Here is an 18,187-nt window from a genome sequence, read left to right as displayed (position 1 = left end):
TGTATGACTTCTGATATTATACATCCTTTTCAATAATTCTTTGTGTATGGATAATGATGAATTGCATAAGCGACTAGGAAATTGAATTTACAATCAACTGTTATGTTAAACGCCAAGAAATTGATGAATTTAACAACTGTGAATTTGAATGAAACAGGATCTTTGGAGGACAGTTCATTCACTGTTTAAAGATAGTCATTAAAATAGACGATAGCCACTGTCGAAGATGTAACAAAACTGATTTGTCATCTTTACACTCTGTAGTTTCTGAATCTGTTTGTTTTTATTAATTATTTTCTACATTTTGGTAGCCATTACATCACTCGCAGATGAGTGACTGGCTTTGGGATTATTTACTACTGTGGTAAAATTTCCTTACCTAAAGTTTTCATAATTTCCACTGAACACCAATTTTTTCAATGGGCAGTAATAATTTCACGATATTAGTCAGTCAGTCTTTATCAATGTAGGATCTAGGATGAATTTGTATTGGTCAGAGTTACCACACGTGGCAATATCAATTTGATGAAATAAGGAATTAAGATGATAGGAAAGAAAGCAATGTAATCGTTATCATAGCTTAAATTTGAGAAATACTGTCTGATAGAAGGATATGAAATTGGCCAATGAACTAAAGGTTTAGAGATAATAGTGCGAAAGGGACCGAATACAACAGCGGTAGTGATACCGTTTTGTTGCCATTTCACTGATAGATACTATCTCACAATCACTGATAAATTCGTTTGTTACGCACATTGAATACGGTCAGATCACCAAACCAAAATCAAACGTAAAGCATACCAAGTGTGGTTTTGACTATATAATGGATGTTCTGAGTCCTGTACTATAATGAAATACCGGCTTAGTGCCTCTTGGTTATATATAGCTTAATAATGGATTCGTTAGATAGTGATTTCTCCGTTGAATTTCGTGTTTGTAATAGTTGTTCAACTAAGATTAATTAACTAATAATTTGATTAATTCATTTTATATTATTTGTTTGAATATTCTCATTGATGTTTACGACTGCAATTGATCAATCTCTTATTGGCATATGTATATACTGTGCGGATTGCATCGACATTGCTTAAGCAACGAATATCATAAACTGAGATGATGGTGGCTAGCAGTGGAATCCAGGACACGCGTTTCACCCTATTTGAGACTCGTCAGCTGGATGCACATGCATCCCAGTGTTGATGTTCACTCTAAGATTCGAACCCAGTACCGTTCGCTTCGAAAGCCATCACATTATATACTTGCCTCTGATATGCAAGTTCATCAAGCTGACGAGTTTCAAATAAGACGAAACGCGCGTCCCGAGTTCCAATGCTAGACACCTTCCATCTTTGCTTGTAATATTAATTTAATTGGCTATTTCTACTTTTAGTTCAATGATTGAATAGCTGTTAGTTTTTTCTACATGTTTATTTTTCCTATTCTTTCCTGACTCGAATAACAAAACGTAATTATATAGCCTCGTAATGTTGAATGCCCCGATGCGAATGATATTGAAGAAATACACGATAAAGTTCAAAAATGTCATTTATTACCAGCTAATAGTAATTGGTTCACGGAACATGCATGGGGTAAAAATAAACTTGGTGGTCTATTCGCTGAAGCATCAAAACTTGCTGGTTTACCAACAATCTGGTTACGTAAACATAGATCAAGAAATTTTTTCCCCGGTGGTGGAGGTTCCGGTATCGGTGCACTAGGCAATCTTCATCATCATAATCAATATTTTCATAAAACTGACAACAATATTGATAGTGATACAAATTTGTACAAATGTAATACTAGCACTACGGAAGACGATGCAGAACATGCGATTATTACATCTAAGGAGAATAAAGAAATGGTTAGTAGCACGCATACAGAGAATAAACGTAGACGATTAATGAATCCAGTTAAAGATGTAGTTTCAACAACGTCTTCGAACACAGCAACTACATCGACGACATCGATGGTGTCAACAACAGCGACAACGATTATTGGAACAATGAATTCAACGATGACTGTTGATCAAAAGGCAAGTAATCCACATTGGTTTGATCAATGTAAATTTATCTGTATTGTTCAAAAAGGCAGAAACAAACCCATTACTTTAACAAACAGTAACGTTTTAGAGGGATCTCAGTGATGACAACATACTTCTTGCCATTGTCACTTAAACTGTACAGTCGCACTTATAAATTAATTTGATATGTGGTAGTCCATCACAGAATAGTCGAATGTTGTGTTATTGGACAAAGTTATCAAAGAAAGTTCAAAGGACTGGCTTAAGGATAGTTTTGATCAAATATTTATGCATGATTTAAGCCATAGCAATTGATCAATTCAGTGGAAACTAGAATACTACTTATTCGTAATTCAATAGTTAAAACAATTACGTACAAATGTTTTACAAAGTTGCTTACCAAATTAATTCAGATTATAGGAATAATATTCATCTACAGTAATTAGCATGAAAATCGATTGACGATTTCCACATTACATCACTGATTTATTTTCATTAATAAAGTCAGATACATTGGATCAAAATAATTTTAATGATTTTTTGCTCATACACACAGTTCATTAGTGTGAACATTAGTCATTTACAGTTAATTCAATATACCGAATTTGTACGTTAACTATTAGAGAAAGTGATTCAATTATTTACAGTAGAACGGATAATGTGTATTGAAAGTGTGAATAATTTTAATATGTAATGGTTTATTAATCTCTAATTGATGGGTTCTTTGTTTGTTAAAATAATTTGTACTCCTCAAATAAGTCTATATTTTTCGTAGTAAGAAGATAGACAGCAAACAGTAGTAATGAAAGATTACTTGTTTACCGTGTTAAATTGATAGGTTTGTATATATTATAACAATATGAGCTTCTGTTAGAAATATGGAAACTGATACTTAAAACAAGAAAATATCCAGTTGTAAAGTGATCACTCATTTGTATGTCATTCTAATACACGCGCATATACCCTCCCATGGAATCTTTTGGGTTCCTTGTTCATTAAAGACGATTGTACATTTGGAACTCTGAACTGTTGTTTATTACACTTCACATTCTTCTAATTGAATAGACTTTTAATTTGGAGACATTAGAGACCATGATACTATTATCAGCTTTAACAGTCTTCCCAGCTGTAGTATATTTTGCTTGTGGCTGGTTAGTCTTCATTATGCCTTTCCCAAGTGATTTGTGGCGATTTGAAATGTTAGAAGTGGCTGAACAGTTGTTATGCTTCTAAAAAGTGAATAAAATCTGCATCTGTAAATTAATTTCTGGATTTCTCTTTTACACTGTTCAAAACTAATACAAAGATGAATTAAACTTCACCTCATTGCACAAGCTATCGGGTATCTGGACTCAGTATCTAAGTGCAAAACATAGTAGCATTCGAAATGAACGGTACTGGGTTCGAGTCTCGGAGTAAACACCAACACTGAGATGAAGGTACATCTAGCTGACGACTACCAAATAGGACGAAACGTGCGTCCTTGGATTCCATTGCTAGCCACCCTTATTTCTGCTTATAACAATCTCTCCTATTTCGAATCTCGTTTCCAAAGTTACAACAGTGTTATTAATTGATTACTTTATATCTGTTTTCTGTTTGACTTTTTCTCAAAATTATTTTTACAGGATCCTAATATTGTCAATAGTGTAAATATACTACCTAGTTCAATGACTATATTGAAGCCGAAAGAAGTACTGTATACTTCAACTATCAGTTAACAGTTCCAGCTTAATGGACAGTCAGTATACATATACATATACCTACTGCAGATATTTTCTGACCACCTCTTACATCTTTCATTCATTCCACATACACACAAATATTTATTTGTTTAGCTTATTTAAGTTTCAATCATTCATTTGATATCTCTGATTTTCAGAATTACACTTACCTAGATATATGGAACTCTACTAATTCTGTTTTTATACATTTGATTTATTGAATTGATTATAATAAGCAAACCAAGAGAGAGAGAGAGAGAGGAGATGAAGCAATACAACATGCATATCGTCACCTTTTGTTTTCTTATACAAATTGCTTTGCAATAATGATTATTTCGTATAGTTTAACTGTTCTATGTTTTGCATACAGTGATAAGGTATTGTAGTACTTATAGTGGTAATATTAGTAGTAGTATTAATAGTAGTACAATTCTGATGGCTTTTCCTGTTGTTTTTTTTCACATGAATGCAGTATTTTCTTTTTGCTTAAACATGATTAATTTTATGATCTTTCCTTATATCCATAATACAACTAGAAGCAGTAGTCATAATTTAGTGTTAAAATTATTACATCTGCACGAATTATTTTCATTATAATTATATTTATTATTATTATTATTATCATTATTACTGTTATTATTATTGTATATATAGTTTCAAACTTCAGAGATTATATCTATGTTCTATGTACTTCACTGTATTGATCGCTTATTTTAACTATTAACTTATTGTGGTTGTGTGTGTGTGTGTGTTTTCCCTATTTCCATATGTATGTTATCGTACTACTGATTTGTCCAAATTGCTTTTAATATACTAAAATACACAGAAATAACAATATACCTCAATTTATGGATATTGTTTTAAGTGATTTTCCAGAGAACCATTGATTTTTCTTCCTTTTAGTTGTCATTTTAGTGATAAGGGTGTGATGATGATAATTTTTGCCACAGTTATTGTATACTATCTATTTCTCGTTGCATTATGCATTTCAACATGTCAATATATACAATACACATACACAGTCCTGTGTTCTACTTGTAGTCCTTATATATATATATATATATATATATATATATATATATATATATATATATATATATATATATATATATCACTGTGTACACATAGGTTGTTGCTTTTAACTAAATACCCTCTTGTTCACCTGTCGCTCCCAATCGGTGTACACATTAATTCACTTTTTGAATAATCCATAAAATGTAAATGTCCGTAAATAATATGAAGTGGATTTATATGTGCAGTGTATTCTGGTTTGTTGCCCTCTCCTCTCGGGCACTCAGTGAAATTCCTTCTATATATATATACATATACACTCAATACTACATATTTCCATTCAATGAGATTCATATAATTTTTGTTATTGTCTTTTTCTACAATAGTCATTTCTCTATACATATATTCAATTTCTTCATGTGCATATATACATGTATATTCAATATTGTTATCTTAATTATTTTTTATATGGATACAAGAAACTTTATCACATTATTACGATTACATATAACCATTTGTTGCTTTCTATTACATTATAATTCTATACATAATTTGATTGTGCTTTCGTTTTTAGGTAATTAAACAGCATTTTCTTTTCACATTACAGAGTATGTATTCCCTTCTCACTATATTCATTAATGCATTCATGACAATGTTGTTGTTCATTTATTATTATTGTCATCTATGAATGTTTGTTTGCATTATTATTTGTTTACAACGATGTTTTCATACACTTCTGTTCTTTTTGTTTGTTTGTTTTTTTTTCTAATTGTTGTGTAAAAGGTTTTTTTTGTTTCTTTCATCGAAAGTCTGTTACAAGTTATGTTTATTATTACTTCTAGTAATCATTCTGTTTTACACATTATCATTATTATAATTATAATCGGTTATTATTTATATGATAACGTTGAAATTGAACCATTTTTTTATTAAAGAAAAAAATTTGACGATTGAATGTTTCTTTAATGTTCAGTTACTAGAAGAAATCAGTTATTTGTCACTTCTATTCAAGTAAACAATATCAAGTGAATTTAAACTTCACCCCATTGCACAAGTAAGTAGATATCAGTATTGAGTAGCTAAGTGGATAACGCGATGGCGTTTGAAGCGAACAGTACTGAATTCGTGTCACAGAGTGAACATCCATTCTGAGATTCAGGTATATCCAGCTGAGGCGTCCCAAATAGGAGAAAACGCGTGTCTTGAATTCCACTGCTAGCCATTATCTATCTTTGTTTATAATACTTACTTCATGTTTTTACCATAAAGTTTTCTGAACACAATAAACTAAAATATTTGTGAAGTTTAAACAAAGCAAATGCTTTATGAAAATATTATTACACATTTGTATATCGTGACACCATTAGTATCCGAGATGTATGTATTCACTTATGTAAAACAACAAGTGCTCATTATGAACCTTCAAATATGTTTTCAAGAGCTAACTGGTTATAAAACCACCATTAATAAGATCACTAGACCTGTAATTAGTGGATGTCTACATTTAGTAAGTTTGAAATGATAGTAAACGGCATCCAATCTCTTTATATATTTCTTAAAGGTCTGATATTTCCTAACAATCTGGTAAATAACTAACTAGAAAAATATAATATCAATAGTAAACAAAAGTCATAGAATCATAACTTATCAAAAGATCATAAGTTTACTTTTAACTACATAATCCACATGTAAAAGAGTGTGAAGGAGTGGATTTTTGAAAATGAAGATTGAGAACATAATTACATTTCTCACTAGGTAAACTCGTAGTTTGATCGAGATGTGAGAAAAATATACATTTAATTTGTTATGATCATTTATTATTGCAGTTGGTTTATTCTAAAATAAAAATTGTCAAATAGTTACTATTTTAAGCACTATGAATGATGACTGACAATACTTGGAAAGTTCTTGACATTATTGTGTTGTTTTTGTTTATTCTGGTTAGCATTTTTTGTAGCAAGGTTGTTTTCTACGGGATTGGGATGCTGACCTCACGCCCAACCCTCCTCACTTACCCGAGGTTGAGACTGACAATAGCCCTAGATGAGCTTAAGGCAGAGCTAATTGTGTGTTATACTGAATGTCAAATTTCAAGTTGTTATAATGTTATTTGATTAGAATTACTTAACTACTTATAGTTTGTTAGTAGTTCATTGTTAAATGCATCGATATAATGAACTGATGTCTAATTTATTTAAAATCAAATGAAGATATTTTAATTATTCACGTGTTATTCAATAATAGAAATCAGATTTTTAAAGTAAGTAAGCATTTACTGGAGTTGAGTATTGTATTCATTTGGATCATTATTTTCTAATTTTCTTCTATAATACGTGAAGCGACGTTATTTAAAAGAAACTATGTTCATAAGTATGGAGTCATTTTCATAGTTTGCATCACGGACTGATCTCAGTTAAACTCCTATTGAGAAGCAATAAGTAGTGGATAATTGTTTCACCGTAGTATGATACTTCTCAGTAGTAAGTACCCACGATCCCCCATTCGGAAATCCAACCTAGTATTTTCGGTCTCACGCGTGGACGTTTAACCTCTGAATTAATATTCGAGCTCTAGAAAATTAAGGTTTGAAACTTTCACGATTCATGCGAAGTCTCGATGATATTTTGAAATAGGGATTATCATAGAATAGATGAACTGGAATAAGAATTGATAATTTATTCTGCTAGAAACTTATTCCCATAATACAAATTCGGGAGTTAATTATTTAGTTTCATACATATTAAAAGCGAATATTTTACTGTAATTAGCCATCATAACAAGTGTGTTCTTTACTATATTCAAAGCGGTACAATACTGTCATAAACTAATGAATAGTAGGACTCTTCTGAATATATATTTTTGTTCATAAGGTGCTACACTTGAGTTACTATTAGTGTCAGTCGAATTGTTGACAAGTTTTAGTGCTGGAGAAGTTTTATAATATTATATTGTATATGAAACATATATCTGAACAAACAATAGTTTGTTCATTAATCAACTGAATGTATATTAATCTGCTTTTATGATACTGTTTAAACTTATAATTGTCATTAAACTTAAAACACATTATTCACTATTTGATGGTAAGGTTTCATGCAGATATCATATTGTTGATAGACAATTATTCTCGGTGAGACAATAATTTATGGACGACCTTTGAGAGTGTCAACCTAATAATCAGGACCAAATGAGGGTTATAAACCAGTGTGAGGAGTCAGAATTATGATTTACAGTTGATGGTTAAGGTTAGGAATTAGATTTAGGGTTTTCATCACGAACTAACATCAACTATAATGCCATGAATCTATTTAGCCAAATGCATGAATGAATTTCGCTCGAAAACCCAAGACCTGTTATCTTATCCCTGATTGGTTCGTCCATAAATTATAGCGTCGCCTTATTCTCTATTTAATTGACAACATATTTATATTATGCTCTATTCTGAACTTAAGATAGTCAGCAAGGTTGTATTTAGAAAAAAAATCATCTAATACTTGTGATAAATACTATAGTAAACTCATTGTTCTATATAAGTAACAATTCGACTATCACCGCATAGGATATACTCATAAAATTTTCTGTCTAATATTGCTAGCAAGTTAATGATGATTAGTATTCAATTGAAAGTATAATTTCTAATTTTCGCTTTCCTGTAGTTAGTTTATGTGATATGCCTTTGGTGGTTCTCATCGTTGATTTGTTGTATTCGTTTAGTATTCGTACTGAGTTGAAATTTGTAATTTTCAAGAAGTTGTAACACATATTTCAAGATTAAAATTGAAGGTTTCAACTTAATAGATCATCATAAATCTTAAAAAATCTCAGTATTATAGGAAGGACTAGTGATACACAATATCCATTTATTAAGTTATATAGATAAGAGAAATTCATTACCACTTTCGATAATCCTATAGAGAAAATCAAATCAATTTGCTATTAAAGAGATTCATACAGTTTCATATGGCTTATTAAAATAAGTAACAAAACTAGACAGAGATATACTTACTTATTTACACATGTTACTCCCAATCGAGCATAGTCCGACGACCAGCATTCTCCAACCCACTCTGTCATGGTCTTTCCTTTCTAATTCTATCCTATTGTTCATTCTTCTCATGTCTATCTCCATTTCTCAGTGTAATGTGTTCTTTAATCTTTCTCTCCCCCTTTGGCATTGAAAATTCCACATGAGGGCTTGCCTTATGACCTTTTCCTCATTGTATGTTCTGTTGAACTTATATTTAGACATACTATTATAGATTGTAATGAAATACCCCTTAAATTAAAGGCAAAACAAAAATGACGTTTGTCTATTTGATATTTTCGTGTCAAGTTACAAATATGTTGTATTGTTATGAGAGCTTTTCATGAAAAGAATGTATTAGATGTAGATAGAATTATCTATCACGTCCGTAATCACTTCATTCGTATTACCAGTGCTTAGTGAGTGAATAACGTTTTTGTGAGATTCCATAGAACAGATCGATGTTCATTCAATTCATACAAATAATTAGGGATATTGAATTAGTTTTCGGAACAACTGATGATCAACAATTCTATACAGCTCTTAGGTCACGTCAACGATAAAATAGCTAGTAGGAGTATCGATGCTTTTAGGTATACAGAATCTATGACTACCAAATAATCATACATTATATCCGACCCCCAAATGACCTGGTACTGCAGAGGGTTGGGAGAGTTCGCTCTCCCTCTCGAAATACTCTCACATGGCCACGCTTATACAACCACTGCTAGGGAAGTCCTACTCACTACCTTCTCGTAGCGGTGGGTTACTTACGAAATTGAGAGGACGAAGAACGAACTTCCGGTGATTTAACCTTGTTGGTAGATATGGAGGATCCACCTGGGGGAGTTGAAAAACTCTGATTCCAAACCAATAGTACATATGGGCTGCAGGATCCTGAGGGAACAAATGGCGTATTAACCAATTATTGGTCACCGGCTACCATAGGACTGAGTCTCCAGACGTTGCTCCACTGCCTTGTGGATCAGACTTTTAGGTCGAAGGCTCCAGGAGTGGCCCCCTAAGAAAACCACCTGCTTCGGTTTGAGCACCCGAGCAGTATCTCATCCCTCCGGTAAATTTAATTTAATATCATTCCGCCCAACTTAAGTTATAATATGCCATTTGTCAATGTTATACAAAAAGCATATAACTTTAAAGAGTACGATAACAATCCACCATGTGATAGAAGTTAATGATAGTTAAAGTTAGTTCTAAGATATAGTAATGAACTTGAGAAATAAAACGCAACATTGACGCACTTGATATACAGTTTGACATTTGTAATAAATTGAAATATGAAATGTGTATTATTGTGTAGCCTAAAATACTTCACGATTGATGATAATATTGCTGTAATAATTTGTTTGCATATAACGACAGTCCTGGATTTGATCATAGGTAATGTCACGAGTGGATACTGGTAAAGAGTCTGATGCTAGGATAAAACAGCTGTTCAGCATTTCCTGGTTTCCAACGGTCGTATAACTAAGATCAGCTCGCGATACGAAGTATGGATATTAAATTTACTAAAGTATATTATTAAAATAAGGATTGAATATTCAAGTAAATTGTTTCCTTCATCTTCAAAGATGTATTACATAGGGTCAAACACAAAATGACTACTAAACAACATCATTCCTTATTTTGTTTGCTTTTCGTATCTTTTATGAGCTGATAAAGAAACTCAGTATGAATTATTTTAATTCAGTACAAAAAAAATGATGAGGTTTGGTAAAGTAACATGATAAGTTAAGAATGAAAATGAAGCTTTCTAAGGATCACTGTGATGAAAGTTTCAAAAACGATGTTTTGCATGAGATTGACAAATACTTTCAAGTTGAATCGCATAACCCAGTTGATAGTGTGAGTATTCAATGTCTAGATACACAGATATAATCGAAAATGCATTCGATTCTATTTATTCATTTAATCTTGCACACGTTTAAATTTAGTCTGTTATGTTTATATTGCGACTTTAAATTCAAACGGATTCCAATGACTGATTCTAAACGTTTCAGGAACGTAACATGGAAGTTAATATTTATCATTACATCGCTTTAGAAGTGTATCACTAATTAAATTTGAATATGAAAATGTAGAAATCATTTGTGACTAGAAAATCGACAGTTTGTCCTTAATGTCAAAAAAGCCTCCAATAAAAGAATTTTGATAATTCCTCTTCCCTACTTATTTTGTTGCTATTCAACATAATGAGTTATACGCATCCAGAGAAGGTAGATAAGTATAACTAATAAATTGAAATCTGTTTATTGAATTGAGCTCATAATTACTAAAAAAAGCAATAGGGCAACTAAACATCGGATAGAAAATTCATTTTATTAGTCTCTATATTCTATAAAGTGAGAATATGAGGAATAAAACTATGGACAAAGTTTTAGAAGCTAAGTCACAGCCTACTATTGGAATACAAAGAATAATTCATCTGAATCTCTTTAATATTGTCAGTTTGTGAGTTAACTGCAGAAAATTCCTAGTTTATATTTCCAAGAGTAATAGAATTTTCTTAATTTACTGAATATGATCTATCTAGTGGATATAAGTGTTTACTAACAGTTGTCTACACAAAATACTTCGGATTCATTGGCCAGACACTATTAGCAACAACCTATTGTGGGAAAGAACAAATCAGATCCTAATGGAGGAAGAAATCAGGAAGAAGCGCTGGAAGTGGATAGGACACACATTGAGGAAAGCACCCAACTGCGTCACAAGACAAGCCCTCAAATGAAATCCTCAAAGCCAAAGGGGGAGAGAAAGATTAAAGAACACATTACACTGAGAAATGGAGATAGACATGAGAAGAATGAACAATAGGATGGAATTAGAAAAGAAGGCCCATGACAGAGTGGGTTGGAGAATGCTGGTCGTCGGACTATGTTCGATTGGGAGTAACAGGAGTAAGTGAGTAAATAAGGACATCATCTTTAGGTATATTTAAAGCATTTCAAAAGTAAATTAAACGTTATGCATGAACTATTTACACTTCATTCAATATGAGCTTCAAAACGATTGGAAGATTTATGTTTAGAAATTACTAAATAACTGTATCAGATTTAATGAAACTATGTCAATATTTCTTGGAATAAAAGAACAAATGCAACATGTTTCATAAAATACTACATTTCTTTCAGAACTTCTGTTGTGTTTGTTCGTTTAGTGTAAACTAATATTCTAGTTAATGTATATTCATCTTTTATGTTACATAATCTTGAGATTGTGTGTTTTATTTTCGATAGAGTATTATATCTCTTGACGGAAACAGTTGAAACTTGTCAATGATTATTAGATACAAAACATAAAGGCTTTAGATCACAGTTTCATATTTACGGTTATGTATGCCTATTGGAAATAATAACTAGCATATATATAGGTGCACTTATCCTCTGAAAACGGCGTTTAGTTTGAATATTGTCAGCCATCGTTACTACTCCCTTAATTGAAAATAATCATAACAGCTGATTAGTTTTAATCAAGACCTAGCTGAAACTGAAATACAAACATAATGATGCTTAACAAACATTACATAGCAAGTTTATAGATTGTCACTTTTAAATTCTAAGTAGAGTTAAATGTTTTCGTTGAGATCGCTTCGAAAAGCTCGATGAAACCTCCAGAGGCTTTAAAGGAGCCGGAGAGATTTTGTCCAATCAGAATCTGATAAAGCCTTCTGGAATATAAACGTGGCATATTACGACTGGACAGTCGTATAACTTTCCTCCTCGCAGATTCGTTGAATTATAATGATGTTATAGTCAACACTAATAACTATAAATACCCATGTTTTCCTGTACATTTTTGATTCTTACTCAATAATCACTCCCCCTACTTTTTACGTCTTTGGATTTGAGACAGCGGGATTTTATACGTTCAACTGCCATCAGTTGTGTACAATACTTGTTAGGATAGTCGGGAAAATATACCAATAATTATCGTGTTAAGTCTATGGTGGCCTTGGACCTTAAATGTACATTTCCTATTGGTCGATGTTTATTTCACTTGTCAAATATTGTGTAAATGTTATTCTCTATTTTATGGTACGATGTGGTTTGTTTGTTTGTTTGGTATATAAATAGAGTATGTTTGAAATACAATGATTCATAACTCAGAGGCTGTGACTTGTGTTTTAGACTCAACTGGCTGGGCTAAACAGGGAAGCGAGACCAATCAGGGCTCTAGGTCGTGCACTACGTGTTTCCCGTGTCACAGAAGCGATCGATAAATACGCTGCTTATCAAAACCTGCAGTCACACCCGTTACAACAATATTCTTCCGTAATGAAGTAGAGGAAGTAACAGTTTCCAGCCAGGTAATCTGTAACTATATATTTGATGTTGTAGACAGCTATTCAATGTCTGCCGCTAATTAGTAACTGATTGATGAAAAAGTCCTGGTTTTTTTTTAACTAAAATCAAAATGTTTTCTTAATCGCGTTTATGTTTGGATTTTTGTGGAGCTTTCGTCGTTCTTCTGAACGACATCATCAGCACAAACTTCGGGTAGAAGTGAAATCACTTCTTCTAGAACGATGGATCCTCCACGACTAAACCATCCAGCTCAGAAAATAAAGCTCCATCAAAACCACCCAACCGAGCTATAAATCTTCTCCACCATCTCAGTATGAAGAAATCATAGAAACAATTCACCTTGTTTTGAGAATTTCATATATTGAGCATTTTGTGCCCGTTGATCTGACTCCATTTATAGCGTATGGAAGATGGCTGGGAAGCCAACTCCATCTTTGTCAAGCGTTACTCAATATTTATAGTCAGACAAAATAAAGCTACAGACATGTGATTGATGGAATAAGAAGGGCACACACATATACGCTCATATAAAAACAGTCTAGATTGATAAGCGAATAAATAACAAGGTCAATGTATGGCTCAAGTAAAGTGAATAGAATGGGATGTCCGAAAGCTCGAATAAGGTATATGGGCTTGGCATAATAACTGACACTACAAGCACCATCAGGTCAATATTTAGGATTTAGATAAAACAAAGTAAAGGTTACACTATTATCTTAACAACAATAAATTTGTGATCTTTTTAAGGTTTGGTTGTATCCTAACTACTAAATAAAGTCATGATCTGATGGTAAAATACACTTAAGACTAACATCGTTCTCACGTAGCATCTTAGTGATACTTGGTATTTCTCATTTTAGTCATAGTTTAACCAATGTCAATGTCTACTTCACTGAAAGTGATACTTTTGACAAACGTTTTTAGTTTATACACTGAAATATTTCAGGATGGAAACACAATTATAGAAAGAGACTCACTATTTACTAATTATACGACATCCATAATAATAATAAGTTAAATATCATTTTCTGTTGAGATAAGATGGTTGTTGGAGGTAGTCAACAGAAAACCCTGGACCCGGATTTCGTGCTATTTGGCATTCGTCAGCAAGGTGAACCTGTAATCTCAAGAGAACTGGTGCTCCCTGATGGATTCGACCCCGTATCACCCAGCTTCACAGTCAGAGACGTTACCTCTGGGCTATCCGGGCCGCGATCGACCTTCTGTAGGACTGAAATGAATTCACAATTGATTGATCCCCACCCAATAATCAATCAATTGTGAATCATTTTCTGTTTATTACTAATCAATTAATTAGTTCTTAATCAATAGTCTAATATGTGTATATCATAAACTGACTTAACTGAGAAACATAATTTACCACTGAATTACATATTTATTTTCTTGTTTATAACACATAGTAACTATTTCCTTCTTTTTTTTGAAAATTTCATTCACCTGATGGATATTTCTATGTTGAACTTGTCTATTTGGTTCATTATAGAAAAGTTATTATAATCTCATAAAATTGTTCTCAATTGGATACAACGTCGTAGAGTATATCTGGTAAACAAGACAAGTCTTAAAAAGAATAATTGGATTTCATTTCATTTACTTTAAATTTTACAACCACTGTTATTTCAATTTCTTGATTGCGCAACACATTGTCTTATTTCTAGATACACGTTATAATGTAGACATTTGTAGAGGCTTCATGAAATGTAGTGAATTCACGTTGCAACACTTCAACTTATAGGCTTCCTTTGTATCAATTCATTATGGAAAGAAATTATGGGAAAGTTGTAAGCTTAAGAATAAAGACAACAACTACTAATACCATCACCAGGGAATATGGATTACTAAAGAATATAATAATTTAAATATGATCACCTAATCAGTGTGATCACAGAAAAAGTTAGACATTAATACCGTTGGATGCCGGCCGGTTCAGTGGTCTAGTGGTTAGGCGTCTGTGCGAGAGACCGAAGGTCTTGGGTTCAATATTAACTCTGAGATGCAGGTACATCCAGATAACGAGTCCCAAATAAGACGAAACGCGCGTTATGGATTCCACTGCTATCCATTATTCATCTTTGCATATTATACTTGTGAATTAAGGTTATATCGAGGCAATACGCACAGTATGCACGTATGCCAATCACAGACTGATTAATTGCAGTCCTAAACATCAATGAGAATATTGAAGTAAGCAATACCAAATGGATTTAATTATTCTATGTGTTCCATTAATGTTTCTAAATGTGATAAACTATCATTATCGATTCACTTCGTCCAAATAACAAAATATCACTTCAGATCTGTTAATTAGAGTATAGACTTACTTAATAAAGCACTCCTTGATTGTCTACACACAATATGCATAACAATTTAATCAAAGTCAATCACTAGTAAGCTTCAAAATGATTTTGTAAACAAAATAATACTCTATTTACAAAGTTAATGACTTCGCAAATAGTGTTCATATTATCATATGTATGTAATGAAGACAATGCTTATCGTATTGCTAAACGAAATCTACTTAACAAAAGTAATATTAACCGACTTATAAGTCAATAAATTTGATTTTTGTTAGCTCGTAGCATATGATGCTAAGACAAACACTAATATTTTGTATGAATAGGATGAGGATGGTAATAGTCATGTGGAAAATGTAACCATTGTATTCATTGGCGCTGTTTATCATTTTTTCCAGAATGAGATTTGTACTTCCCTCATACTAAGGAAAATTGGTGTAAAGACCCTGTGTAGGTTCTTTTCGATGCGTTTACAATTAGTTGATTATTAACTAACATCTCATTCCTATAGGAGTTCAATCTTCCCTTGAATCTCCCAGTGGTAATGTCTCAGCCTGTGAAGCTGGATGACACTGATTCGAATCTGGAGCAATACCTATTTGTTGAGTTCCAGTTAACATGAAACACAAGGTTTCCTATTGAATACCTTCAACTATCTTACGTCTCAGTATAGTGTACATGATATCGAGTTACATAGACTAGGGTCACATTGCAACTTGACAAATAGGATTTGATCAGCACTAAAGGACTAAACAAATGTGAGATTGCTCGCTACTTACTTATTAAACGTAATACTAAGTATGTTGAAAAGGCCTGAATTCAAAAATATTGTGTCTATAAAAGTTATGGAGAAAACAACAAACCTACAATATCATATAAACATTGTTGAACTAGATTCATATACTTGACAAACATTAAAATCTGATTAAATTTGTCAACCCTAAATGTCTAATTACTCTTATTTATTTTCCTATTGTTCAAGTGGTTCATTTGAGTATGCTTACATTTTCTAATCACCTGTTGAACTCGTGGCCGTCTGTTGAGTTTCAGCATAAATGGTTCCATAAATTAAATGTTATGATGGGCATGATAGGAAGTTGTGTGACTTAAGTAAATAATGTTTTAAAATCGCCTATGATATATCTAAGTTTATTTTTTATTTGATAATTTATATATTTCCATGTTAATTTATCGGGAAAATACATGTTCCACTGGGATGGTGGAGAAGATTTGTAGCTCAGGTGGATGATGATTTTGGTGAAGTTTTTTCCTCTGAGCTGGATGGTTATATCAATACACGTGGACAACTGCGGACACTCATTCGATTGGAAAAATGTGGAAATTTTAGACAGAGGAAATTCCAAAAACACTAGAGAATTTTTAGAAGCCTGGCACTCAGGTCAATCAGCAATCAACAAACATATTGAAATCAATACAATTTATCAACCAATCAGGAACAAAAATCAAACCAATAGGAGACACAACCAAAACAAAGAAGTAAACAGTGACAAATTTAAGGTCAACAAGAACCAATCAACATCGAGGTGCACAGAACAAGCTGTGAAACACATATGGAGAAATTCGAACACTGCACTTCTATCTGAAGTTTGTGCTGATGTCGTTCAGAAGAACGATGAAAGCTCCTCGACCAAACCATCCAGCTCAGAGAACAAAACTCTACCAAAATATATCTTGTCATTTTATACTAGTTCATTGGGTGATTTATGTCGATAATTCGGTCTCATGAGTTGCTATCACTCAGTCAAATTGTATTGTAGCATATCAACTATCGATTATTATTATTATTATTATTATTCCTATTGATATGTCTTGTCGATTGAACGCTATATTTGTTTCCCAAGCTATTCCGATGACCCGCACGCTAGAACTACACAGCGACCTGAACACCAGAGAGAAGACGCAAGTATGAGAGAAATACTTAACTCCAAGGTTTTTTTGTCACAGAAAATACAGGGCTTTTGTAATATGCTTAAAGGTCCTTGGGTTGCCAGAAGTTTCTGGAAGGCTACTAAACATAGTAGCTGTGTAGCAATCAACCAATCAGAATCACTACATGTGACGTTTCGCCCCCTTGACATTTCTGGCTAAAACGTCATATGAACGCCGATTAAAGGAAACGCTTCTTAGTGTTTCCTGACCCTTGGCTTGACCTTCGCTTGACACTTTGCGAGAAATTTGCTGGGTCATCCCAACACCTATTAGTTCAACAATCAAAATTTCGTTAATCAAATCGTAAGATCCTACTCCATAACAGTGGAGACAGGGTTTGGTGTATTTCATCTATTTATTTAATCATTCCTAAATGTCTTTTCATAACCGATTATAAAAGGCTAATTTATAATGGTTATGACGTGAATATTTTTATTTCATATTTGTTTACACCCTATATTAAATGTATCATTAATTTTTTAGACATTTCTTCATGTAACTAACTAACTATGTTGGTCAAAATTAATTGTAATTGACTTGGTGAATGATAATAAAAACGTTAAGTTTAGCGATATTAGTAACTAATTCTTCATTAATCATTTAAACTGTCTTTAACGCCCTATTATTTAGCTTTAATGTGTTGCTTTTTTGTGTGGATATTATAGTAATTTCTAATAGTTGAGATCATGAGTCATGATCTCAACTATAAATATCCATAAAGACACCCCTTCTGATATTAATCAACATATGCTCACTAGTGACTGACTTCAAGAGATACTCCTGGAGTCCTAGTGAGAAGTAGTGACCAGTGGAGT

At 32.5% G+C, this 18,187-nt stretch overlaps 2 protein-coding genes across 2 annotated transcripts in view; both read left to right on the top strand.

The window, feature by feature from the left end:
* Positions 1–3,741, top strand: part of QRICH1 (zinc finger, MYM-type) — a gene marked incomplete at both ends in the record, with an annotated part of 29,169 nt that extends 25,428 nt beyond the window's left edge. Inside the window, 2 exons of the mRNA XM_012940703.2 lie at positions 1,478–2,032; positions 3,649–3,741. Coding sequence (XP_012796157.2) covers positions 1,478–2,032; positions 3,649–3,741 — 648 coding nt within the window. The remainder of the gene's footprint in view (positions 1–1,477; positions 2,033–3,648) is intronic.
* A 12,121-nt stretch (positions 3,742–15,862) lies between these two features.
* On the top strand, positions 15,863–17,673 carry MS3_00000708 (uncharacterized protein). The gene has a single exon (XM_051208372.1). The coding sequence runs from the start codon at positions 16,668–16,670 to the stop codon at positions 17,154–17,156; it is 489 nt and encodes a 162-aa protein (XP_051064967.1). The 5' UTR covers positions 15,863–16,667; the 3' UTR covers positions 17,157–17,673.
* Positions 17,674–18,187: the final 514 nt, after the last annotated feature.

The sequence above is a fragment of the Schistosoma haematobium genome, chromosome 5 (assembly GCF_000699445.3).
Source record: "Schistosoma haematobium chromosome 5, whole genome shotgun sequence".
NCBI classification, from domain to species: Eukaryota; Metazoa; Platyhelminthes; class Trematoda; order Strigeidida; family Schistosomatidae; genus Schistosoma; species Schistosoma haematobium.
This window is presented reverse-complemented; position numbering and strand designations above follow the sequence as displayed.